The sequence below is a fragment of the Capra hircus genome, chromosome 8, assembly GCF_001704415.2.
Source record: "Capra hircus breed San Clemente chromosome 8, ASM170441v1, whole genome shotgun sequence".
Classification (NCBI taxonomy): domain Eukaryota; kingdom Metazoa; phylum Chordata; class Mammalia; order Artiodactyla; family Bovidae; genus Capra; species Capra hircus.
Window position 1 is genome coordinate 62,731,768 of NC_030815.1, and position 26,927 is coordinate 62,758,694.

Consider the following 26,927-nt stretch of genomic DNA (forward strand, 5'->3'; position numbering starts at 1 on the left):
TGGTTCCGCCTGAATTTCACTTTTCTCATACTTTGAGCTGACCAAGGCATTTTTCTCATGGAAAGGTTTGCCTTAAGCTATGTGAATGTACTATGTATTTACCCTAGACTGTATCTTCAAGTAGGTTCTGCCTAAAGGCTCAGAACTGACTTGACAAACCAATATGCTTTACTCATACATGGTTCTCCTGATCTATGTGAATGAAGCTATCCATTTGCTCATATCAATCGTTTCATGGCCCAGGATGACTCACCTGGTGCCACGGTCATCTCCATATATCTTGCGGGTGAGGGGTCTGCTGCCATTCCTTTCTCTAATGAGTAGACTGCTAGTAGCTAGATAACATCCAGCCAAAGATGAGTAGGGGGCACTCTTTCTGCCCCCTTCTGATGTCTATGTCAGAAGCTTTCTCTCTTTTATACTTTAATAAAACGTTGGGACACAAAAGCTCTGACTGATCAAGCCTCATCACTGGCCCCGGGTTGAATTCTTCCTCTAAGGAGCCCAAGAATTCAAGCATCTTTCATGGTTAGACAACCACCTTTCCAAACAATGGTCTTTTCAAAAAGAATGATGATAAGTGATGAGTATGGATATGTCTACGAATGAAATGGGACCTATATGTCAAACCACATAAAAATATATCTTCCCTCAACATACATATAACACAACCAGGCCTTCATATGCATCGATTCTCCAACTATCAAGTCATACAAATATGGATGTAAAATATCACAATACATTCCAAAGTTTAAAAGTGATGGATATTGACTTTCGCCCGCTGGTGCTTCTTTTTATGTCATCTCTTTATATGTCATATATTAGCTATGACAACGAATCATGTGCTGTGCGAAGTCACTTACATTGTGTCCAACTCTTTGGGATCATATGGACTAGGCCCCACCAGGCTCCTCTCTCCATGAGATTCTCTAGGCAAAGATACTGGAGAGGGTTGCCATGCTCTCCCTCAGGAGATCTTCCTGCCCCAGGGATCGAATCCATACCTCCCATGTCTCCTGCATGGGTATGTTCTGCATGTTCTTTACCACTAGAACCACCTGGGAAGCCCCAAGACACATGAACATCAGTGGATTTGGGGATCCACGGGGCATATACAGAACCATTCCTCCAACAAAACTGAAGAATGACTTTAAAATCTCAAACAAAACGTGAGTATATGTGTTCACAAACTTCATGGAGCAAGGGTTTCTTCGATCTGAAAACTGGCGTCGATGAAGGACTGTGTGAAGAAGACTTCAAAGTCTATTTGGCAAACACAGCCTACGTTGGCTATATTTAGTCCTCAGATGAATGGAATGTCATGAGTACTGGGCATTTCAAATAAGTAGCCTGTGAAGCTGTTGACACTTATTGGGACGCGTGGTATACCACATTCACACATTTCAGTAGCATTGGTGCAAAAACGATACATTTCTCAGGGGAAGCTTCTACATGGACTCTTGGGATCAGAGCTCTAACTCATACACACATACTTTTCCTTTTAAAATGATCCTGCATGATGAGCAAACAAAACACTGGATGAACACCTAGACGGTGAGCTCTGTACTAAATGATTTTAAAGCCAGTATATGGAATGAGCTGATGAGGAAGACTACAAACGAGTCATCTTCTTCAACTTGGTCAAACTGCTCATAGTCATACAAGTGAATGAAAAGTTGAGCCTGTTGTCATTCAATCCAGACGAAGTTCAAGGGAAGCTGCGATGCTCACTGCCCTTGAAGGAGTCCATGTGGAATGAAGAAGTACTGTGGGAAGTCTATTAGTAACCACCATGTCTTGGGTCCTCTGGATGACCTACTGTGGTCCACAGCCCTGCGCTCTGCTCGCTGGATGCCAATCGACGGGGACCCAGGAGTCCACGAAACGAGCATTCCCAGCTGCAATGGCGAGCCCTGAGAACACAACTGGGGACCCCTGGCCCCGACGCGCCGCCATGTTCATCCCGCCCCCCTGCCTAGGTTTTTAAAAAGCCACCCTGTGAGGAGTACAGGGTCTGACTGAGGAGACAGGAAGTGACGTGGTATGCCACCTGAGGATTCAAGGGAGAAATTAGTTCAGAGGCAACTGGAAAACACCCTGAAGATGCACCTGGACAAGAAGTTGAGTAGATGACTCTGGCAGGAGCGCTATAGGTGAGTGTAGTTCATGGCGTGTGGCCACCTGTACACTGAACTCCTCCTGGGAGTCAGGAGCACCATCTGAATGCCTCTTGGAAACTTTTTAAAATTACTTCTTTATTGTTTGTGCTGCGTCTCCATTGTTGCGTGGGGGCTTTCGTTGTGAGCAGGGGCTACTCTTTGTTGCAGTGCATGGGCTTCTCATTGTGGTGGCTTCTCTTGTTGCAGAGCACAGGCTCTAGGCAGACAGGGTTCAGGAGGTGCAGCCTGAAGACGCTGAAGCTTGGGCTCATTAGCTGTGCAGTATGGGCTTAGCTGCTCACATAGAATCTTTCTGGACCAGGGATCAAACCCATGTCCCCTATATAGGCAGGTGGATTCTTATCCACTGTACCATCAGGGAAGCACCCTCTTGGAAGTTTTCCTGCCTGATCCAGATGTTAGACAAACACCAGAAGCCCAGATTATATGGTTTGGGGTACAGCAAAGTTAGGGCTTACCTCTCAAGCTCCTTGAATTCATAAACCATTTAGCTAATAGAGACTCAACCATGGCCTCTTCCTCAGCCCACTTTTCTCTCTCAGATGCCCATGGGATGAGGGATGGCTAAGCTGAGGTAGAAACCCTTGGCAGGTCAGGAGAGAAGCTAATCACAAAAGTTAAGCCCCCATCTTGGACAGTCCTCTCCCAGTTCCTCAGTTGTGAACAAGGAAGGTCAGATGGCCCTGAGATGTTGGCCATGGTCCCCACAGGACCTTAAGTCTAGGAGAAGAGCAGACAAACTTTTTGGTTTCTCATACCCATCATCATGGACAGATTGTGGCAGAGTAGGAATGTATGGGGGATGAGAGAGGCAGTCTGGAGTCACTCCAAGTCAAATAATGGCAGGACATGACCCAAGAGATGAGAATGGAGTCATGTCCCAACAGACTCCAGTCACAGAGGAGCAGAGACCCAGAGGCAGAGAAAAGAGAGGAAGAGGTCTGGAGGGGAGCATCTTCTTTCTACTTTAGGAAAAGGATGTTGGAGATTAATTTAGGAATTCCTTTGAAGGCCAAAAAGTCCAGGGAAGAAGTCCAAGAAGACTGCACCTCCTGAGCCACAACTGAAGGATGTCCTGAGAGCCAGTGAGCTGGGAGATGCACAGAAACTGAATGGACGTCCGAGTGGTCAATGGGGTCCAGTGACCGAGGAATTGTCCTCCCCCCTGCAGAGTGCCGGTTGCCCAAGATCTGGAACGGCCAAGACTTAAAGAGTAGCTTGCTGATGGACTGAGGCTGATCCTGGAGGTAGAGAAGCAGAGCCAGTCTCAGGATTTTCCCACTGAAGTTCTCCTTGGCTCAGAGAGTCTGCCTGCTCCATTTCCTTCCATCCATAAATCAATCTGAGGAAAGCTGCTATTTTATTTTAATGATACCATGTTCTCTAATTCACGAACACTGTACATCTCTCAATGCATTTAGGCCTTCTTCAATTTCCCTTCGCAAAGTTCTGTAATTTTCTGTGTACAGATATTACACATATCTTGATAAATTTTATCTCTATTTCATATTTTTACATAAATGCTATTTTAAGTTTCCAATTGTTCACTGCTAATATAGAGAGATAAAATTGATTTTTGTTTGAAATTCTTGGTGGTCCAGTGGTTAGGACTCATTGCCATGGGCCTGGGTTCGATCCTTGCTTGGGGAACTAAGATCCTTGCAAGCCGTGTGGTGCAGCAAAAAAAAAATTTTTTTTACTTTTTTAATTTAAAAATTTGGGGGCTTTTTACCTTATATTCCATATAACTTTTGTTAAACTTACTTATTAGTCCTGTGGCTTTTTCTGTTGACTATTTAGGACTTTCTACATAGATGTATCACCTGTAAATAAGGAAAATTGTATTTCTCCCTTTCTAATCTGTGTGCTTTTTCTTTTTCTTGCCTTACTGCATTAGCTAGTACCTGCAGTACTATACTGGATAGAAGTGGTATGTATAGACATCCTTGTCTTGTTCTTGATCTTAGTCTGGGAAGCATTCAGTCTTTCACACTAAGTATGATGTTGGCTGTAGATTTTTTTGTAGATGCCCTTTATCAGATTGAGGAAGTTCCATTCAATTCCTGGTTTTCTGACAGTTGTTACCAGATTGGCTATTTGGTCAAATGTTTTTTCAGCATCTATCAAAACAAGCATAGAGTTTTTCTTTTTCAGTTTGTAAATATGGTGAATTATGTTGATTTATTTAATGTTAAAACCAACTAGACATTCCTGGGGTAAGCCCTACTTGGTCATGATATATTATCCTCTAATATATTGTCGTATTTAATTTCCTAAAATTTTGTTTAAAAATTTTGCAAATGAGAGATAGTGGTCTATAGTTTTCTTTCTTGTAATATTTTTGTCTGGTTTTGGCAACATGGTAATGTTGGGGTCATAGAATGAGTTGGAAAGTATTCCCTCATTTTCAGGATTTTAAGAGCTTATTTAGATTTTTTTTCCTTAAATATTTGATAGAATTCACCAGGGAAGTAATCTGCACCTGAAATTTTCTGTGAGAAAAGGTTTTTAACTACAATTTTGATTCCTTTAATAGATATAAAGGTGCTTCAAGTTATTTATTTCTTTAGTCAGTTTTTGTAATTTGTATATTCATAGTTTTTATTCATTTCATCTACATTTTTAAAATTGGCACAAAGTTGTTCATAATATTCCCTTTAAATATCAGCACAATCTATAGAGGTGTCACCTCTCATTCCCAATACTGTTAATTGACGTTTTCTTTTTTTCTGATCAGTCTAGAAAGAAGTTTATCAAATTGACCCAAAATAACTAGCTTTTGGTTTTACTGGTTTCTACTTTTAATTTCCTGTTTCCTTGATTTCTGCTTTGGGTTTAATTTTCCCTTTTTGCTGCAATTTATTGAGATTTTAGCAGGGAGCAGAAACAACTGCATGGGTTCACTAAATGTTTATCCAGAAATCAGAGATGGGATTTGAGGGAGAGAGGTGGTGTACTTGGTTTTAGTTTCACTTTATGGTTCTTCCACTGGAGTTTATGGAACCACCATTTGAAGAGTCTTCTAGGCTGGAAGGGCTTCCCAGGTGGCACAGTGGTAAAGAAACTGTCTATCAATTAAGGAGACACAAGTTTGATCCCTGAGTTGGGAAGATCTCCTGAAGAAGGAAATGGCAACCCACTCCAGTATTCTTGCCTGGGATATCCCACAGACAGAGAAGCCTTGGGGGGGCTACAGTCCACGGGGTCACAAAGAGTCGGATACAACTTAGTGACTAAACAACAATAAAAATGTTTCTGGGCTGGAAACCTTGGAGTTATTAGTGTTGAAAATGTTGTTTGTGCAGTCTGATAGACTCAGGATTTACGTCCTAAATTTTCTTGCTTTCTAACCATGAAACCTTGTAATTTAATGTCCTTGAGCCTCAGCTTCTCATCTGTACAGCAGAGATAACAGTATCTTTCCTTATAATGAGATAATCCATACTAATACTCTTAACTCCAGTACCTAACATGTTAGCTATTTTTACTTTTTCATGACTTTCATCACAAAAATCTATCCTGCATTAAAAACCTCTTTTTCATTTAAGCATTTCGTCATGTTAACCCTCCTGCTAAATAAATTCCCGTCTTCCACTACTCCTCTCAAGAGTGTGGTAGTTAAATGCATAAGCTAGCTTTTGTTTTATAGCAAATCATCCCCAAAACAGGGACATAAAAAAATGAACAAGTTTCCCCCTCATGATTCTGTGTGTTGGCTGGGCCATCTAGGCCAACTCAGAGTTGCATGATGTAGGATAGCTTCACTTATATGTCTGGTGACCAGTTTGGTGTCTGCTGAGACTCAGCCATGCGTCCCTAACCATCCAGTAGGCTAACCCAGGCTTGTCTGTGTGGTAGGATCCCAAGAGGAAGAGAGGGCAAGCTCTGATGGCCAAGCTCCTCCCACCACAGGACCCAGCAGACAGTCAGTCCATGGCTTCACTAATCAGCCCACTTTATGTTGCTTGTTTTCCCCCTTGCCTGTTTCCAAGCACTTCTTACTCGTGTTGTCCTCCTATACATAAGGTAACTTTGAATGTGATCTTTTATCTTGGCAAATATAGGATGCTGGGCAAAGAACTAAGGAATAAAAATCTCCAGCTCCGATATGAGAGGGTCCCTGACTACTTGTCCCTGAAGTCTCTGGATAACCCACCTAACCCCTCTGGGACTCTGTCCTGCCTTGGCTCTGCCAGTTCTGTCAGACCTCAATTCCTCCCCAACCCAGGTAGAGCCTGAGCCCCCAACCTGTCAACAGCCCTACTCCACCACCACCAACAGACTCAGCTCTGCCACTTGCCACTGCGCCAGCCTGCCCTTCCTCCTAGTCTGCCCCACTTCCACCTCTTCTTGATCTAAGGGAACAGCTAGTTCCCATTTCTTAGCCTTTCCTTTTCTGCTGACTGAGCTCAGAATTCCCATCCTGACAGTGGGTAAGGGCTGGCCCTGGGGACCCAGGCAGAGGAACCCCCATCCATCACATGGCCTGTGAACTCACTAAATGCAAGTAGACGGAGAGCTAGTGGGTGTAGCTGACACATAAATGCATCCTGCAAGCGGAGACCCATTCCTTCTTCCAGACGGGATGAACTGCACAGGTTTGGCGAGTATGGGTCTAAGGTGCTCTCAGCGGCTCAGCCCTCTGCCAGAAACACCATCCATATAGGCGCCTGTCTTCTGCCTGGTGGCACAATGCTTTATCCAAAACCTTGTCTCTGGGAGAAGAGAAAAGATCAGTGCACACCTGGGAACAAGCTGCCCAGCCCCAGCCAGTTTACCTGCCCCAAATGGCTCAGTTCCACAGCTGATGTGTAACCTGAGTGGTTTCTGGTTCTCTGATCCACACATGATGCTCTAGGAGAAAAAAAGATGTCTCTAACTATATTTACCAGATATTTTTGGGAGGGAGAGGACAAAGATACATAGTTTCACATTTGTATAACTGAACTTATTTAAGTTAGGACATTTTATTCTCCTTATGCTCCACATATAAAAACAACACATGGGAGACTTCCCTACTGGTCCAGTGGTTAAGAGTCCACCCACCAATGCAGGGAACAGAGGCTTGATCCCTGGTCCAGGAAGACTCCACATGCCGTGGAGCAACAAACCCGTGTGCCACAACTACTAAGACCAAGTGCTGCAACTATTGAAGCCCACTCACCCCAGAGCCCATTTTCTGTACCGAGAAGCCACCACAGTGAAGAGCCCATGCACCACAAACAGAGAGCAGCCTATGCTTGCTGCAACTAGAGAAAGCCCATGTGCAGGAACAAAGACCCAGTGCAGCCAAAAAAAATAAAAATTCTAAAATAAATAAAAATAATATGCTCATGATTAGGAAAAAATCTACAGTATACTGTAGAGAAGAAAGTGAAAAGTTCCCTTATCCGCCGGAGAACATGACTCCCCACCAAGCAACCAGTTAGCATACCTGTATTTATCCTTCTAGAAGTTCCTACATATGTGTAAACATGGATTTGTTATAATCCTGTTTTACATGTATGAATAGAACATTGTAACAGTTTCTATTTATGTTGTATTGGTAAATTTTCTCATGTGGCTATATGACTAAATCTTTCCAAAATGTACAGTCCATGATTTAGAAGCACGTGATAACTCAAAAACCTATTTCATAAATAATTTTTCTAGAACTCAAAACACCCTCTCAGAGAAATAATGTTCTAAGCCAGGGTCCATAAACTTCTGTAAAGGGCCAGGTGGCAAAGTATTTTCAGCTTTGCAGCCCATGATCTCTGTCACTGGTTCTGTTTGAAGGGCTGTTTGTTTTTGTTTACAATCTTTTTAAAAAGTAAAGACCAATCTTGTCTCTTAAGCTGCACAAAAACAGGCTGTAGGCTAAATTGGGCCTTCAGACTATGGTCTGCTGTGCCCTGTTTAAAATACCAGTTAGGCTCCCAGCTTAGCACCCAGAAACAAAATCCACCCAAAATGTTGCTAAGATACCAAATGAGTCAATATATTTTAAATGGCTTTGCAACCATAACATCTACACCACTGTGAAGAATTACAACACTTCTTCAGTGTTTAGCATATGGGTAATTTCTTATAAAAAATAAAATTTGTTAACATTGAACTAAAAAGTTTTATATATCTTGAATTGCATGAAGAATTAGTGAAGAATCTGAATAGAATTCTCCAGTTATTTACAAGGTAGAAGAGGTGGGGAACTGTATTACATCCAATCCTACTGTTTTTGTCAACATAATGTAAATATACGTGGGCCCAAACTTGATTGGTTTGTGTGGCATAAGTTCATAGGCCAAGCAGCCCCCTCCATTAGTAAAGAGAGAGTGTACCACTGAGTTTCTGTCTCTTCCCCCAACTCCTGTGGGCACTGAGAAAGGCTTCTCTTGTGCCTGTCACTTACATTCACATCAGTTCAGTTCAGTTCAGTCGCTCAGTCGTGTTCGACTCTTTGCAACCCCATGAATTGCAGCACACCAGGCCTCCCTGTCCATCACCAACTCCCGGAGTTCACTCAGACTCATGTCCATCGAGTCAGTGATGCCATCCAGCCACCTCATCCTCTGTCGTCCCCTTCTCCTCCTGCCCCCAATCCCTCCCAGCATCAGAGTCTTTTCCAATGAATCAACTCTTCGCATGAGGTGGCCAAAGTAATGGAGTTTCAGTTTTAGCATCATTCCTTCCAAGGAAATCCCAGGGTTGATCTTCAGAATAGACTGGTTGGATCTCCTTGCAGTCCAAGGGACTCTCAACAGTCTTCTCCAACACTACACTTCAAAAGCATCAATTCTTCGGCGCTCAGCCTTCTTCATAGTCCTACTCTCACATCCATACATGACCACTGGAAAAACCACAGCCTTGACTAGATGGACCTTAGTTGGCAAAGTAATGTCTCTGCTTTTCAATATGCTATCTAGGTTAGTCATAACTTTTCTTCCAAGGAGTAAGCGTCTTTTAATTTCATGGCTGCAGTCACCATCTGCAGTGATTTTGGAGCCCAAAAAAATAAAGTCTGACACTGTTTCCACTGTTTCCCCATCTATTTCCCATGAAGTGATGGGACCAGATGCCATGATCTTCGTTTTCTGAATGTTGAGCTTTAAGCCAACTTTTTCACTCTCCTCTTTCACTTTCATCAAGAGGCTTTTTAGTTCCTCTTCACTTTCTGCCATAAGGGTGGTGTCATCTGCATATGCACTGACCTAAATCTTGAGTTCTCTGTGAGTTGCACTTCTGGTAACTCACAAAGGCAAGAGAAGGGGCAGAGAGCAGAATAACAAGGATGCTGGAGAGTCGTTTGATAACTACCTAGATGAGGAACCTTATTTTTAACAATGGCCAAAAATCCTTACTGTATTTCATTGAGCTTTAATCCTTATGACTCACCTCTTTTCTGTCAGAGAGGTAGAACTTACCTTAATAACTGCACTTTATGATTACAATTCTACTTTCATACAAAAGAAGTGCAGACTACCCTGAAATACTTGGGCTGGCATTGGGAAAGAAGGCAGGAGAGGAAGGGAGCTGAGAAGGATCATGCGTGAGGAAGGGCCTGAGCTGGGGATGGTGTGCAGACAGTGTAGGCAGCTCCTGGTACATGTACAATTTCACGAGGAAGAGCCAGAGGGGCAGGTGGCATAAAGTCACCTGGGTCCTTCAGACGGGGGCAGTTTGTGACAGTTCCCTTAGCAAAACATCTGAAACTGGCTAAAAGAAGTCCTTTAAAAGAAAATTCTGTAATCATAATAATAATAAAATAAGGCCTTCCATACGTTGGACTTTAAGCACCCCTTGATTCTCCTGAGTCTGCTTACCCAGTCAGGTAAGCCAGAGCAGCCTGTCAGAGAAAGCGTGTTGATGATGACAAGTACAATTTAAAAATGACCTAAGTTGGACTTCCCTGGTGGTCCAGTGGTTGGGGAGTCCACCTGCCAATGCAGGGGACACAGGTTTGATTCCAGGTCTGGAAGGATCCCACATGCCTCAGAGCAACTGGACCTGTGGGCCACAGCTACTGAGCCCTCGCACCCTAGAGCCTGTGCTACCCAAAAAGAGAAGCCACTGCAATGAGAGGACTATTAGAGAGGAGTCCCTGTTCACCACAACTAGAGGAAAGCCCACGCAAAGCAACAAAGCTCCAGCACAGCAAAAAAAAATCAATTTGTGAGTCTGTTTCTTAAAAGATAAAATTAAAATGACCTAAGTTTACAGACCACAGAAGAGTTTAGAAAATACTTTCCCAAGCATTATCCTTGTAACAACAACTCCATAAGCTCAGGGAGGTGGAGATGGGCTCAGCGACTTGCCCAAGGTCACACAGGTAGCACAGGGCTGAGTAGAAAGCAGTGCGTGAACTTTCTGAGGCCAGTCACAGAGCTCCCCACATCTCCCACGCTGCAGAGGTGCCAGGCACATCTAGTGGGAATGGGCATTTCTGCCCTTATTCTCCTCCCTCTTTATTTAGTGGTTAGATTCCCATGAACATCACCCTAGGTGAAGCACGCTGTGCTTATGAAGCATCTGTGTGTGTTAGTTGCTCAGTCCTGTCCAACTCTTTGCGACCCCATGGACTGTAGCCTGCTAGGCTCTTCGCTCCATGGAATTCTCCAGGCAAGAATACTGGAGTAGGCTGCCATTTCCTTCATCATTAAAGCATATGGAACCTCAAATAAAGCAGCAGGGTCAGCTGAGAATCTGCCCCTGCACAGGGGAAGGTATGAGGGCCACGCTGGGAAGGGAAGCCAACTGCAGGACCAAGTTGGATGACAGGGATGACATCCTCAGTGCTTGGCTGACCAGCTGTGTGAGCCTGAGCACATCATTTAACCCCTGGTCAATGTACGGAAAGCAAACAGCCCAGTGCCAAGGACCCACTAAAAGTGTAGTAACCAATACAGACTTCATTATAATGGCACCTTCATCCTTTGGGACCATATCATAAAAAGAAAACTATCAACAAGAGCTTGATAAACAAATGGCTCATCAGTTCAGTTCAGTTCAGTTCAGTCGCTCAGTCGTGTCCAACTCTTTGTGACCCCATGAATCACAGCATGCTAGGCCTCCCTGTCCATCACCAACTCCTGGAGTTTACCCAAACTCATGTCCATTGAGTCGGTGATGCCATCCAGCCATCTCATCCTCTGTTGTCCCCTTCTCCTCCTGCCCCCAATCCCTCCCAGCGTCAGGATCTTTTCTAATGAGTTAACTCTTCGCATCAGGTGGCCAAAGTATTGGAGTTTCAGCTTTAGCATCAGTCCTTCCAATGAACACCCAGGACTGACCTCCTTTAGGATGGACTGGTTGGATCTCCTTGCAGTCCAAGGGACTCTCAAGAGTCTTCTCCAACACCACACTTCAAAAGCATCAATTCTTCAGCATTCAGCTTTCTTCACAGTCCAACTCTCACATCCATACATGACCACAGGAAAAACCATAGCCCTGACTAGACGAACCTTAGTTGGCAAAGTAATGTCTCTGCTTTTCAATATGCTATCTAGGTTGGTCATAACTTTCCAAGGAGGAAGTGTCTTTTAATTTCATGGCTGCAGTCACCATCTGCAGTGATTTTGGAGCCCCAGAAGAAAAGTCTGACACTGTTTCCACTGTTTCCCCACCTATTTACCATGAAGTGATGGGACCAGATGCCATGATCTTCGTTTTCTGAATGTTGAGCTTTAAGCCAACTTTTTCACTCTCCTCTTTCACTTTCATCAAGAGGCTTTTTAGTTCCTCTTCACTTTCTGCCACAACGGTAGTGTCATCTGCATATCTGAGGTTACTGATATTTCTCCCAGCAATCTTAATTCCAGCTTGTGCTTCTTCCAGCCCAGCATTTCTCATGGTGTACTCTGCATAGATGTTAAATAAGCAGGGGGACAATATACAGCCTTGACATACTCTTTTTCCTATTTGGAACCAGTCTGTTGTTCCATGTCCAGTTCTAACTGTTACTTCCTGACCTGCATACAGGTTTCAAGAGGCAGGTCAGGTATTCCCATCTCTTTCAGAATTTCCACAGTTTATTGTGATCCACACAGTCCAAGGCTTATGGGTTTCGCTAATTCCATCCTCCACACACTGGAATAATCCATCTCACACCTTAAGCCAACTACAATTTTAAAATGTAATAAATGGCACTCATCCTTGTTCTCTCTCTATATATGTGATTGACAAGAATCAGCATTCCCTGTGCGTTACTGTTCTGAAGAGCTGGAGCAGATGGGGGGAAAGCCAAAATTACCTGAACAGCTTGAGCTCCTGGAGTTACTCTCCAAGCTAGTGAAAATTATCAGCTCTCAGGGCTCCCCCTACAGGCACCAGAAAGCCAAGGCTAACCTGGAAGGTGGATGTCATTTGTGTCCCTTTCTTTAGAAAAAGTTCCCGAGATGAAAAGGATTGGAAGGTTTACTTCCAATGACTTCTCTTGCTGAGGGATGGAAGTTCATAACCTAGAGATATGAACTTCCTCACAACAGGACATTTTCTCATCTAGAGACAAAAACTCACACGGGGGACTCAAGGATTAGGGGTGGAGAGAGGCTGCAGAACTTGTTATGTGAGAAACAGCTAAAAAAAAAAACCACGAGAGTGTGATCAGCCTCACCCTCTATGGCCCTGCCAGACAGTGTAGTTATCAGAGAACAGATCTGATCTCATGTAAAGGAAGAACCGTTTAATAATGAGCTACACAGGGCAGGGGTGAAGGGTGGTCACTGAGGGGCTTATGCAGGGAGAAAAAGGCCAAACACTGGGAATACTGAAGAGACTGATGAGCTGGCAGAGAACTAAGCTGGATTATATTTAGGGTTTTAGTTCTGAAACCCTGAGAATGTATATTAAAACCACAAACAATGGAAGAGTCCTCTTGCTAGGAAGTTGACTGGTATGGTCCTCAGAGTTATTTTCTCCATATTAAATATCAACATTTTGTGTTTCAAGACCTGAAAGTGAAACGGAAGTCGCTCAGTCGTGCCCGACTCTCTGCGACCCTGTGGACTGCAGACCACCAGGCTCCTCCATCCATGGGCTTCGCCAGACAAGAGTACTGGAGTGGGGTGCCATTGCCTTCTCCAGGGAATCTTCCCAACCCAGGGACTGAACCCAGGTCTCCCACATTGTAGGCAGATGCTTTTACCGTCTGAGCCACCAGGGAAGTCACTCAGTCTCAAAGTGATTTCAAGAGATAAGAATTCAAAATCAAAATAAAGGATGGATTGTTACCAATGTCAGTTTCCTAGTTTTAACATTATACCATAGTTATGTAAGATGTTACCATGAGAAGAAGCTAGGTGAAGGGGTCACGGGCCTCCGGCACTATTTTTGCAATTTCCTATGAATTTATAGGGCTTCCCCGGTGGCTCAGCGGTAAAGAATCCACCTGCAATACAGGAGATGAGGGTTTGATCCCTGGGTGGGGAAGATCCCCTGAAGGAAGGCATAGCAACCCACTCTAGTATTCTTGCCTGGAGAATTCCCATGGACGGAGGACCCTGGTCGGCTACAGTGCATCGGACACATTGAAGCGACTTAGCACACACATGAACCTATAATTATCTCGAAATAAAAAGCTTTAACAAATCAAACTAAAAATACTTCCCCAAGAGATTCTAGGTAACCTCAAAGACAACCCAGTTTGTTTCCGGAATGCACTGTCATGAGCCACAAATGATTCTGCAAGTATCTACAGGCAGCAGGGCTCATTTCAAAATCATGATCAATCAGCTATTAAGATTTATGGTTATGATTAGGAAAGCCTGTGTCATGTTGACAGGTGTCTAATTTGGTTATGCTGATCATAAATCTTCAGCTATCTGGGATCACACTGCTACAATCACCTGGGCAATACGTTCTTAAAGCTGCTTCCCGTGTGGTGCTCACACAGGAATCGTGTACAGACTTAATTACTCTATTTATCTGACTGCAATACAACAATGTGCTTGTGTCTTCTTCCTCCACAACTATGGCTGGCAACAAGAACTGCATTCAGTTTAATCTCATTCTACCACTGAAACCCCACTCACAGTAGTTCTCAGTGAATGGTCATGGAATAAATAAGAAATAAACCAGTAATTAAGTTATTTTTCTTGGACTTCTGAGAATGGCTTTCTTTTCTGATACAAAGGCATCCAAAGAAAGCCTAAATTCACCATTTTGGAATCAGGATTAAATATATACACATACATGAGTGCAGGGAGCAAAGTCTCTAAAGATCTTTATAACAACTTTATTTTGATTTGTTAGTTTCTCAAGATATCATAACTCAGTTTGATTTAGAACAAAATAGAGAGATCAGGCTTTTTCAGACAAAAACACCCTAACATGAATGGTTGAACACATCCTCTAACTTCTGCCCAGTTTTACCAAGTACCAAGGACAACTGACTTCTTTCAGAAAACCCTGACATAGCCTCACCTTTGGATTCTTCAGTATTAACTGATCAAAAGCAATCATGATATGGTGCTTTCTCCAAATTCTATATCTCTTAGTTTATTAAAATACATGTTTTTCAAATAAATATTGTGAACAACCCAAATCACCAAATGTGAGAGATCACAAAGTGTCATGTTGCTTCCTTTTGCAAAGAAGGCACATCATTAGCTTGTACTGATAACCCAACAGCCACACCCAAGTCAATCAGGCTGTCTTACAGGCTCCATGGAGGATACTCACAACCCCAAAGACACTGGGGACTCTGCAGGCTTGCTCATCTGAACAGGCTCAGAAGCTGGCTTGATCCTTAGGACTTCTGCAAAACCATCACCAAACCAGCATGTGACGTGCGCTGTGTCTACTGTAAAGTAAAAAAGACGATCTTGGCAGAGCTTCCGTCGATAAACAGACCGAGGATCAGCTGACAGCACAGCCTCGATGGCATGCCTTGCTTCCTCCGCTGACTGAAAGTATTTAAATGAAGCCTGACCAACACCTGCAACAAGAAGAACACAGCTTGGGAATTCTCTGCCGGTCCAGTGGTGAGGACTCCACGCATTAACTGCCATGGGCCCAGGTTCAATTCCTGCTGGGGAAGTAAAATCCCACAAGGCACACAGCCCCCACCCCCACCCCCAAAAAGGACCCCATGACTTAATTATCAAAACCACGCAAGTCAAATTTCAGTACAGTGAGTTTCAATGTGGAGGCTGGTTGGAGCCTTGAGTATCACTTGGAAATCTAATCATCATGAAGAATGTCACCTTCAAGTGGTACAGTCATTATATTAAATTTATGCACACACAACCCAAATTCAAAATCTGCTGAGCAAAAAAAAATCATGGTGATAATTTTCCTTAGTGTCCTAAACAGGACAGCTGAGCTTTCACTTTTGTGCACCCAAAATGTCACTTTCCTATGCTCAATGTAAGTCAGTCACAGTCCTATCCAACTCTTTGTGACCCCATGGACTGTAGCCTGCCCCGCTCCTCTGTCCATGAAATTCTCCAGGCAAGAACACTGGAGTGGGTTGCCATTTCCTTCTGCAGGGGATCTTCCCAACCCAGAGATCGAACCTGGGTCTCCTGCACTACAGGCAGATTCTTTACCAACTGAGCCACTAGGGAAGCTCAACATAGACTTGAACTCAATTCCTTGTCATTTTCCTCTCAGAATGGAGGCATGGTCACTGAAAGGCACGACAGTCCCAGCATTCTCAGAAGGCCACACATAGCCAGAGCACTGCCTAAAGGCAGGGGAGGGCACCTCAGGCAGGGGAGGGTGTCACACACCCACAAGTAAAAGTAACAGCAGTTAGGGGTGTAGGAAAAATGGGAGAACAGTGAAGCAGGCAGACTAAGTTCAACACCATCACTGGGAAGAGGCTACCCCATTCCCCAGGTTTGTATGTCAGTAAACATAGGAAATGGAAAAATTTCCTATGTTTGTAACACTGTAGGTGTGTTATAATTTTTAAAAATACATTACATACAAAACTTAAATAAAAGATTAACTGTGACCTAATTTTTAATAGCTGCCACATAATATACATCCAAACGAAGACCAGGCTCTTCCAAGAAGGCAGGTGCTTTACAGAATGTTGTCCCTGTTCAAAATATCATCTGGAGTGGTAGTCGGGGGGTGGAGGTGCTGTCTTTATCCTTCTGAAAACAAATTCAGATTTTAGAAAACAGCCAAATATCACTCTGGACTATGTCCAATTAAAAAGTTGGTAAGTAAAGTCATGAAATACAATCTCTGGTCAAAAACTGAGGACTAATTATGCAGTGCTAAGATTCCTCTCTTGTATGGTACATAAAACGATTCTAAGGCCACTCTAGGAAGAAGAGTTCCCAAAACACCACACTTCTCAGTAACTGTTTCCCGTAGAAGCTCCAGGTCTTTGCTTGGCTGTTTATTTGGCACAGGTGCCCTTCCCTCACTTCCCTACCTACTTATGTTTCCAAGCTCAGCCCAAATACTTCCCTTTCCTCCAAGAAGCCTTCTCAGATTTCCTCCCCGAGGAGACAGAAGCCTCCCCAGATTTTCTGTTCCCCACGTCACAATACATTCTCCTTCCTGTTCCCACAGCACTCCATTCCAGGGCCAATCCCTCCTATCCACTCCAACATCTTTTTATCCTTTCTACACTCTAAACTTTCTGAAGTCATTTCTTATTTCTGTCCTGGCTCAAAATTCTGCTGCTATAAATCAATCAGCCCCCATTTTATAGTTACAGTTCATTATTTCTCTTTTTAACCATTTTTTAAATCAGTAAAGACATCATGTAGCCCCTCAATGAACTGTAGTTTGAAAAACACAAAACTTTCCAAAGCAGGAAGCATTTCATGATAACCACCAGACAAGAGGCAAATATATGGTACCTTTTAGGCAGCACTGCTTTGTTCTTTTTTTTTACTTTCCTTGGGAATTCCCTGGTGGTCTACTAGTTAGGACTCCCGAGTTTTCACTGCTAAGGGTGTGGACTTAATCCTTGGTGAGGGAACTAAGACGCTACAAGCCATGCGGGGTGTGACCCCTCCAAAAAAGAAACCCAAAACTGACTTCCTCTTCCCACGACCTGTGCTGCTGTTTAGTCACTAAGTCATGTCCCGTTCTTTGGCAACCCCGTGGACTGTGGCCCACCAGGCTTTTCTGTCCAAGGGATTTCCCAGGCAAGAATACTGGACTGGGTTGCTGCTTTCTTCTCAGGGATCTTCCTGACCCAGGCATTGAACAGGGGTTCCTGCATTACAGGTGGATTTTTTACCCATGAGCCATTAGGGAAGCCCCCCCATGAACTAGATGCAGTGATTAAACAATGTTCATAAAACTTTTAAAATAAAGAGATCAATTTAAAAATTAAATGTTCTGTTTAAACATAAAGCCTTAGGATGGAATGAGAAGCACAACCACCTAGTGGCAGGTGAAATCTGACATCTCCTTGGCAACAACTAACTGGCTACTTCTTACTGGAACCATTGAACCCACTTCTTAACAGGCCCTTCCTTCATTCTGGACAGCTGCTTGGAATCTGCTTGTGGGCTTGAAAAACCAGATAACAATGTTTGTTAACATTATGTATTAAACAGGTGCCAAGTAAAAGACCTGTGGTGGCTCTTCTGCAGTGCTGGGACTTTACAGGGACAATCCCGGTGGTAAGACACTCTTTCCTTCTTACTACTGGGCTCTGTGCCAAAGGCTGAGCTATTGGCCACCTGATAGTAAAAATAAGATGAGACATTTCTCTAGTCAGCGAGTGAAACAGATGAAAGAAAATCTACCTAAGTATAGAACAAGCACAACTTAGTGTCTGGATGCCATTTGAGAACTCCAAGAACTACTGCTACGAGTTGACAAGAGGCCCTATTCCTGGGCAGCAGCTGTCCTCAGTAAACACGTGACTGAGTGGCTGGGACTCTGTGCTGAACAGTTGCTGACTGAAAGCCATCAGATGACATTGTCCAAGTTTGATTTTATACTCCTATGTTTCTTTACAACTCATAATGACCAATACTCTATATACCTGCCCTCAGAAATACCAATTTGGTCTATGGCCATACCACCCTGAACATGCCTAATGTCATCTTGGAAGCTAAGCAGGGTCGGGCCTGGTTAATATTGGGATGGGAGAAACACCAAGTTCGCCAAATCTCCTAGCAAAGGCTCATCTCTTATTCACAAACAAGAAGTGGAAAGTACCTGGTTCACCTGAGCTGAGGTGCTCAAGGTCCATCTCTGCGTGAGGAGTAAACCGGACTTCCAGGTTGGCCACAGGGGCCTCTCTCACCCAGGCAGGGACCACGCTGCAGTGGGCTGCACCGGCCACCCCAGAAGGAGCCTTGGGGGACATCTCTGGGCCGTGTCCTTCTGGGACCACTGCTTCTTCCCCTCTCTTCAGCCTGCCATCTTCTGGCTCCTCTGAAGGGCTCTTCTCCTGGCTATGTGGGCCACTTTGCTCTTGTGCCACCCTGGGACCGGATTCTTCACCCAACTCTGCTGCTATCTCCCTCGGCTCAGGGGAGCTTTGCTGGGTGTTCGCTGCATCATCAGACTCCGCGTTGTTTTCCCCTGAAGTTCTATGTTCAGGACATTTGCATTTCTCCCTAGTGCAGTGGCTGGGCTGTGATTCCTTGCACCCTGAGAGCTGTTGCCAGTCACAGTTATCAGTCTTGCCTTCAGACTGGGACACGGTTTTCAGTTTATGTTGGTTATTCTGTAAGGTGAAGTCCCCTGAAGACTCAATCAAATTTTGTGGTGAGTCATAATCAGCTATGTAGGGCTTTATGTCTAGTACAGGTGTGCCATGAATCATGTCAATTCCAGAAAGGTAGACAGCTCCACCTGTAATGTAAAAAACATCTTAGAGATATTAACAATGAAGAACAGTGTGAATGACTAGAGATTCAACACCATCTGCCTAAATCTCACCAGGCTTAGTCACAATTCCCTCACGCACCAGGCTCTCTTACACCTGGTGCCAATACACACTTCTCTTTCTACCTAGAAACTCATTCTCTTTTTAACCTGTCAGACTGCTGCTTACTCTTCAAGGCTCTCATGTAATACCTCCTTTACAGAGCCTTTCTTGCTCTTTCAGACAAAAGTGTTCTTTCCTCTGTTCTGCAGAGGAACCTGTGCCCAAACTTCTCCTGGAGCCCTTGTCACGTGGTCTGGCAATGGCCTGCTTAGAATCTCTCCCCCTAGACAGTGAGTAGGCCTTTGAGCACTAGGTGGGGCCAGCTCACCTCTGCATCACTGGAGGTTTCTAACTTTGTTCCAAGTACATCAGAAAGATAGTTGCTCAGTCGTATCTAACTCTTTGAGATCCCATGGACTCTAACCCACCAGGTTCCTCTGCCCATGGAATTTTCCAGGCAAGAATGCTAGAGTGGGTTGCCATTTCCTTCTCCAGGGAATCTTCCTGATGCAGAGATTGAACCCAGGTCTCCCGCATTCCAGGCAGATACTTTACCGTTTGAGCTACCAGGGAAGCCCAGGTACCTCAGAGTCCTCAGTATTACCTCTGTGGGACTGACGATTGTTTCTACTGCGGCAAACAGCATCTAAGGTGGCCCTGTGATGCTCATCACCTAGTGGTGTATAATCCCCTCCTCTTGAGTATGATTTGATATCACTCCAGTGACTATGTTATCTAAGACTCCTGCATTTGCTGCAGATTCACTTGATTCTTCTTGTGGGCTTGATGAAGCAAGCAGCCACGCTGGGAAAGTCCATATAACAAGGCACTGTGAGTGGTCCTTAGGTGCTGTGGGCTGCCTCTAGGAGCTGGAGGCAGCCACCAGCCAAAAACCAGAGAGAGGTCAGGACCCTCAGGATCACAACTGTAAGAAAGTGAATTCTGCCTACGACCAGAGTGGGCTTGGAAGTGGATTCTTCCACAGTCAAACCTCTAGAAAAGAACTCATTCCACATGACACCTTCACTGAAACTTGGTGAGACTCTAAGCAAGGACCCAGCTAAGCTGTGTCCCAACTCCCTAACCCCTAGAAACATCATAATGTCTTAAACATGTAATAAATGTGTGCTGTTTAAACTGATAGGGTGTGGTAATTTGTTACACAGCAAGAGAAATATAATATTCCATCATATAATTAAGCAGACTGTAAGTCACATTACCAAATACTAAGGGAAGGTCTCCTGTTGTCCCACTTACACTGCTGTTGTGCAGTTAGTAGACTCTGCTGCAGAGTCTTGACCCCTAGAAAACTGGTCCAATGAGAATCAAAAAACCGCATGTGATCACACTCGATCCTATCTTCATTTAAGAAAAACATGACTAACAAAAGACCTTGATTTCTAAAACATGCTTACTGTGAATGAACCTGGAACTTTGGAAAGAAGATTTTGGACTTTCTAAAATAGATTGTGCCTAATGACGTCTGCAAAAGACACGGGGGTACAAGTGAAAGTTCAAGGGATTTGAAGTCAGACAAACTCTTGTCTGGATGCCGTTGGGGAAATTATCAAACATCCAAGACCTCAGTGCCCTCATCCACAACAGTCAGACTGCTACTCTATCAGTCCACGAGCCACTGTGAGATAACATACATGAACATGCTTTATAAACTGCAAAGCACCGCACTGGTTATCCTTATAATGCTTACTTATAAGAGTGTCTATAGGGCTGCTGTGCTTGTCTTCACCTCTTTGATTTGATCTTCCCCATTAGAATGCTAAGCTCCTCTGGAGGGCAGGGATTTTTATCTAAATTTGTTTGCCACTATATCCCCAGCACCTAGAATAATGCTTGACACATATTCAGTGCTCAGAAAATACATGTGTGTTGCACAATCATAAAATGTTCCAGTACTATTACCCAAGTTGGTTAGCCATCACTAATTGAGAAAACTCAAGTTGGATTGGCTTAGAATTTTTCTGGAAAACCTAACCAAGGCCCTGTTGAATATAAGCCAGCAAGGGAGTTCAAGCTCTCAGAAAGAACAAATGAAGTAATGGCTCGCATCTTTTTAGTCTGTAATGTACCCTTAGAGCCTTCGTAAGATCCTCAAAAAAATATCCCACAGTGACTCCTTCTCCTTTGGCCATTTTACAAACAAGCAAGCTGAAGCCTGGAATGTCCCCTGATTTCCCTATACCTGCCACTCTATCTTCTCCCTCTTTCACAAATGTGCTGATCAGGTTGGAGGTATTTGAGAACCAGAAGCTTTCAAAAATGAACAGCTCAGTAGCAACATTATACACAAGCATGCAGTCAAAACTAATCTAGTATTCCACACAGGTTCTCCCGCTATCTGACAGATGTTCAGTCTATGCAGTCTTCATCCCAGCCCTCTGCCTCATGTCTCAGCGGGCAGCAGCACTGCAGCTAGGATGCTCATTCATTCCTTGGGGCTGCAAGGAAGAAATGACCGACCACCCTGTGTGCTGACCATACATGCACGTGCAACCGGTTGCTGTGTGTTAAATTTTGAGGGTGTCCAATTATTTTTAGGTCATTTTGTATTTACAGAATTTCAAGTTAGAAAAAATTTGGTTGCTAATTTAATGATTGTGAAATCTTAAGAGTTATCTTGAAATAATAACTTCTGATAAGTGCAGTGACATAAACTAACTCTGAGCATCCTATGAGAGCTTATTTCAAAGTGTTTCAATGCTCACATTCCTTTAATCATTTCATTCTCTTTAATATCTGGTGGGTCTCAGGGGCTAACACCATTTGTATTTCTGTGAATAACAGCCAGTGCTGAGTAGTATGTTGATTTTATAAGACTTCTTTTGGTTAAGGAAAAATAGGTAAAAGTAGAAATTACCTTCTACTCTTTCCAGTTTGGCCAGGGTCAGTCCTATTGCATTGGGACGATGTGGGCTCCTTGTAGAGAAAACGCCAGTCTTTGCACCATTCAGCCTAGGAGGCTGTACTTTTGCCTTACAGCTCAAATGACCATTTTTGTGAAAAACAAACAAAATCCTATTGAAAATAAACCAAATTACTGAGTAAGAAAAGAAGACAAAGAAATTAATCTATCATAATGATATGGAGGAGGAAAAAACTGTACTCCTCACAAACTAAAACAGAAAGAATGCCTTTAATGGTATTAAAATATGATCAGTGGGGGAAAAAAATGTTGGGGTGAGGAAGAATGAACAGAGACGAAATTTAAGTGACAGCAAGTAACACTAGTATAACACAGGCCTTAATATAGCTAACACTTTACTTAAAAGTATCAAGATTTCTAGGGTTTCTTTTGTCTTTTAGGAAAAGCAGACTTAATACTTCGCAGGTATAGAGCAAAGTCCACAAACTTTTTCCTTAAAGGAGCAGCTGGAAAATATTTTAAGGTTTGCAGGTCAACCAGTCTCTGCTATAAAAATTCAACTCTGCTACTGTAGCACAAAAGCAGCCACAGCCAGCACATAAATGAATGCTCGTGGCTGTGTTCCCATAAACTTACTGACAAAAACAGAAGATGAGATGGGTATGCTCCATGGGCCATAGCTTGCTGACCCCTGGTCTAGAAGACAGAATAATGACCCATGGGCAGAACTGAGGTCTACAGATTTCAGCTCAACAGAAGTCACCCATCACAATTAGAACAACTGCAAATGGAGTGTGCCCCCTCAGTGGATCCCACACTTCCCTGACGGTGTCCAAGTTATGCCAACATTCACATTCATGCCTATGAATCCCATGCAATAGATAAGGGTGGTCTGGATGGCAGTCTCCAAGGGTACTTCTAACTGGAGTACTCAGAGACAAGTTCTGGTCCAGAGTACCATTTCTAACTAAAAAACAACTTACCAAACATGAGAAAACTGTTCTAAGCCCATCAAGGAATGTTCAGGATTATTAAAGATGCTTTTTCTAATCCTCAAACAAGCCCGTGAATGGCTACAAATGGATGGCTGCCTTGGAGTACCATTCTTGGCTGAGAAACAGGATTCCAAGTAACCAATTGGCTCAGTTAAAAGATTCCCTACAGAAGAAAATTAGGTAAGAAATCATTAATTAAAAGGTCAAGTAGAATGAAATAATGCCATTTGCAGTAACACAGACAGACCTAGGGGCTTCCCTGGTAGCTCAGCGAGTAAAGAATCCCCCTGTAATGCAGGAGACCCTGGTTTGATTCCTGTATTGGGAAGATTCTCTGGAGAAGGGATAGGCTACCCATTCCAGTATTCTTGGGCTTCCCTGGTGACTCAGAAGGTAAAGAATCCACCTGAAATGAGGAAGATCTGGGTTCAAACCATGGGTTGGGAAGATCCCCCAGAGGAGCCCATGGTAACCCACTCCAGTATTCGTGTCTGGAGATCCCCATGGACAGAGAGCCTGGCCAGCTACAGTCCATGGGGTGGCAAAGAGCTGGACATGACTGAGCGACTCAGCACAGCACAGCACAGCACAGACAGACCTAGAGATTATCATGCTAAGTAAACTAGACTTCATACTAAGTGAGAAAGCCAAATACATGATATTGCTTATAGGTGGAATCTAAAAAAAATGATAACGAACTTATTTACAAAACAAATAGACTCACAGACACAGAAAACAAATTTACAGTTACCAAAAGGGGAAGAGGAGGATAAATTAGGAGTTTGGGCTTAACATATACACACTATTTTACATAAAACAGCCAAAAATGACCTACTGTACAGCCTGGAAAACTATACTCAATATCTTATAACCTATAATGGTTATTATAAAGAGAATATATAAAAAGAATACACACATACATATAACTGAATCAGTTTGCTGTACACCTGAAACTAATACATTATATATCTACTATATTTCAATGAAAAATTTTTAAAATAAAATATAATAGAAAAATTTTTTAAAGAGAAGTCACAATTTCCTACAAAATAGTGTTAACACAATGTATTAAAACCCACCATGATTATTTTTCTTTTCCAAGCAGGCAAAAATAACAACAAAAAAAAAGGTCAAGAAAAGATGTAGGAAGACGTGTTTTCTTTAACGCAATGACTTCATAGTTTTAAAATCTACCAGATGTTTCCTACATGCGTGTATGCTTAGTCGTGTCCAACTTTGTGACACCCCAGACTATAGCTGTCCAACTTTGTGATGCCCCAGACTATAGTTGGCCAGGCTTCTCTGTCCGTGGAATTTTCCAGGCAAGAATACTGGAGTGGGTTGCCATTTCCTACTCCAGGGGATCTTCCTGACCCAGGGATCCAATCTGTGTCTCCTGCCTTGGCAGGTGTATTGTTTACCACTGAGCCACCAGGGAAGCCTCTACCAGATGTTCAGTTCAGTTCAGTCACTCAGTCATGTCCGACTCTTTGCAACCCCATGGACCACAGCACGCCAGATGTTATGCAACTATAAAACAAGATTCTTAAAACATTCATCAGTTTAGTTCAGTTCAGTCCCTCAGTCATGTCTGACATTCATAAGTACATATAAATATCCTCATCATTACATATGCATTGTTATATCCTTTTAGATAATAAACTGAAAAGAACATGGGTGAAAGGAAAAATTCATGTTTAGAAGACTTACTATAATTCAAATTCTATGCTACCATAACTATGTATGTGACCTTGGTCAGGACTATGGAGTATTTCAAATAGAGAGAATAAGGTGCACAAAGTTAAATGACAAATTTTCTAGCATAAGAAGGGAACAAAACAGTTTGATTGGAGTGTGAAATACAAGGCAAAGAATAAAAGGACACGGGTTGCATATAAGATGCTTTTAATTGAAAAAACACAGTACATGAAACGAACTAGTTTTAAGCAATAAAGGGAGTGCATGGGGTCACAGTACACAGTAGTTCTTAGTGCATGTGGCTATTCCGCCAAGACCTTGCCAACCTTAGCCACCAAAGAGCAGAGAGATGACATCATCCCGCTCACCTCAGACACATCACGTGGTCGCCTGAGCACATGATCCGTAACTTCGCAATAAATACGAAAAACGACCCTTGTCCATTCAAGGTCTCGCAAGTCCCGTCCCCCCTCTGCAGTGAAAACGGTTAAGACCTGCTCCTGGAGGTCTTAACGCGCGCAGAACCGCCAGCCTCTTAGAAGTTACCTGTCTCCAGAGCCGGCTTCACACACCCGCACGGGGTCGCTGTGGCGCGAGGCCCGGACTCTTTCAAGTCGCGCATGGCTACGGGTCACACAGGAGCCCACCCAACACGTTCAAACCTTCCGCTTCCGGTTTCCCTACCTGGCGCCTGCGTAGTAGCTGTGCCGGCGGATGGCGCCAAGATTGAGCACGCGCAGGGCGGGGGCGCTGGGGGAGTGAGGCTGCGGGCGGGGGATGTCAGAGGCTACCACTAGGTGGCGGTTAGAGGTTGGAGGCCTTATTCCGCTTCTGTGTCTTGTGCTGTCTCGCACGGACCCGCTTCAGTTTAAGGGTCCAAGTTACCGCCCTTTTGGCCTTCCCTGGTGGCTCAGAGGATAAAGCATCTGCCTGCAATGCAGGAGACCCGGGTTCGATCCCTGGGTTGGGAAGATTCCCCTGGAAATGGACAGAGGAGCCTGGCGGGTTACAGTCCACGGGGTCGCAAAGAGTCGGACACGACTGAACGACTTCACTTCACTTATCGCCCTTTCCATTGAGAACAAGTCGATGAAGATTTATGCATAAAGATACTCGAAATAATAAGCAACCTACTCATCCAACGCATGATGCTAATTTTTAAATAAAAAGAATATGTATATACAGTTATCACATAGCGAGATGACGGGATGTTAAGAAAACGTTAATACTTCTTGAGTAGTGGGAATACACAGATGGTCGTTTATACTTTTCTGTATGCTCCCAATTTTTCCATAATAAAAAGGATGTTTAGTCAGAAAAGAAACCCAAATAAACCTCGTTTCAAATCTAATGGATGTGTAGCTCTACACCAGACTAGGTAGAGATAAGAAGTGGGGACTATTCCTTGCGCTCCGTACCTCACGAGAACTGAAGTGAGAATGAAACTGAGTCAACGGCCGTATACATTGGGATTGTAGTGGTTGGTTGGGGGAAGCTCTAAAAAGTTGAGGGCCTACAAGAATCAGTTTTCAGCACCTGCAATACCAGTTACCCCTGCAGCGCTAGCCTGGCCTCTTACGTGTGTGTGTGTGTGTTAGTCGCTCAGTTGTGTCCGACTCTGTGACCTCATGGACTGTAGCCCGACAGGCTCTTCTGCCCATGGAATTCTCCAGGCAAGAATGCTGGAGTGGGTAGCCATTCCCTTCTCTAGGTCATCTTCCCCACCCAGGTACTGAACCCAGGTCTTCTGCATTGCAGGCAGATTCTTAACCGTCTAAGCCACCAAGGCCTCTTACCTACTTACTTGTAACCTCGTCTCCCACCTGTATATTTATAAAGTTTCTCTGTATGCTTAATTCTGCTTCTGAGTTTTTTATCCTGCTTTTTCTTGGGCTAGGGGAGGGAGAGAGACATATTGCTTGCAAAACAAATTATTCAAGATCGTAAAACTCCACAGATTTAAAAGTTTAACAACCATGAAAACCTGTTCCTAAACATGTTCATTTGTCATTAACTAATAGACCACCATCAGAAAATAACCATCAGAAGGAGTCAAAGATTTAAAGAGAGGATTGTGGGTTTTAAAACAAAAACTTTTAAAAGTGATGAAATTCATAACCCTACATGTCTGCTAGGTTTTTTCCACGTGAAATTTGAAAAAGAATACCTTTATTCTGTTTTCAGGAGGGAACAGTTCTGGGCAGCTGTGAAACAAAAGTTAAGTTGAGAACTGTTGAGCTCTTTGCACGATGTAAAACTGGGGCCGAAATGGCTGCAATTTTCCACTAGATGGAGGTGTTGCTAAAAGTGATAGTCGCTTTGTGGCCCAACAGAGG

At 43.5% G+C, this 26,927-nt stretch overlaps 1 protein-coding gene across 5 annotated transcripts; it reads right to left on the bottom strand.

Annotated features, from left to right (window-relative positions):
- TRMO (tRNA methyltransferase O) lies at positions 1,847-25,291 on the bottom strand. Of its 5 annotated transcripts, none has more exons than XM_013966050.2 (7): positions 25,138-25,291; positions 22,882-23,056; positions 21,893-22,050; positions 18,300-18,941; positions 14,838-15,093; positions 6,679-7,034; positions 1,847-3,421 (listed from the first exon to the last, which is right to left on the bottom strand). In XM_013966050.2, exons 1-6 carry the CDS (start codon positions 25,211-25,213, stop codon positions 6,914-6,916), a joined length of 1,428 nt encoding a protein of 475 aa, XP_013821504.2. In that variant the 5' UTR covers positions 25,214-25,291; the 3' UTR covers positions 1,847-3,421; positions 6,679-6,913. The 5 variants fall into 5 exon arrangements, with proteins under 5 accessions (XP_013821504.2, XP_013821508.2, XP_017907700.1 ...); XM_013966054.2 differs by lacking the exon at positions 25,138-25,291 and adding an exon at positions 24,960-25,131; XM_013966051.2 differs by lacking the exon at positions 1,847-3,421 and adding an exon at positions 3,888-4,300.

Excerpts from the sequence above, each read along its gene's own strand:
- TRMO (XM_013966050.2), bottom strand. The coding sequence starts at position 25,213 with ATGCGCGACTTGAAAGAGTCCGGGCCTCGCGCCACAGCGACCCCGTGC. Across the intron at positions 18,942-21,892 it reads CAAACTGGAAAGAGTAGAAG|GTGGAGCTGTCTACCTTTCT; the intron begins GTAATTTCTACT and ends TTTACATTACAG. Across the intron at positions 7,035-14,837 it reads TCCCCAGTGTCTTTGGGGTT|AGCATCATGTGTGGATCAGA; the intron begins GTGAGTATCCTC and ends TTTTTCTCCTAG.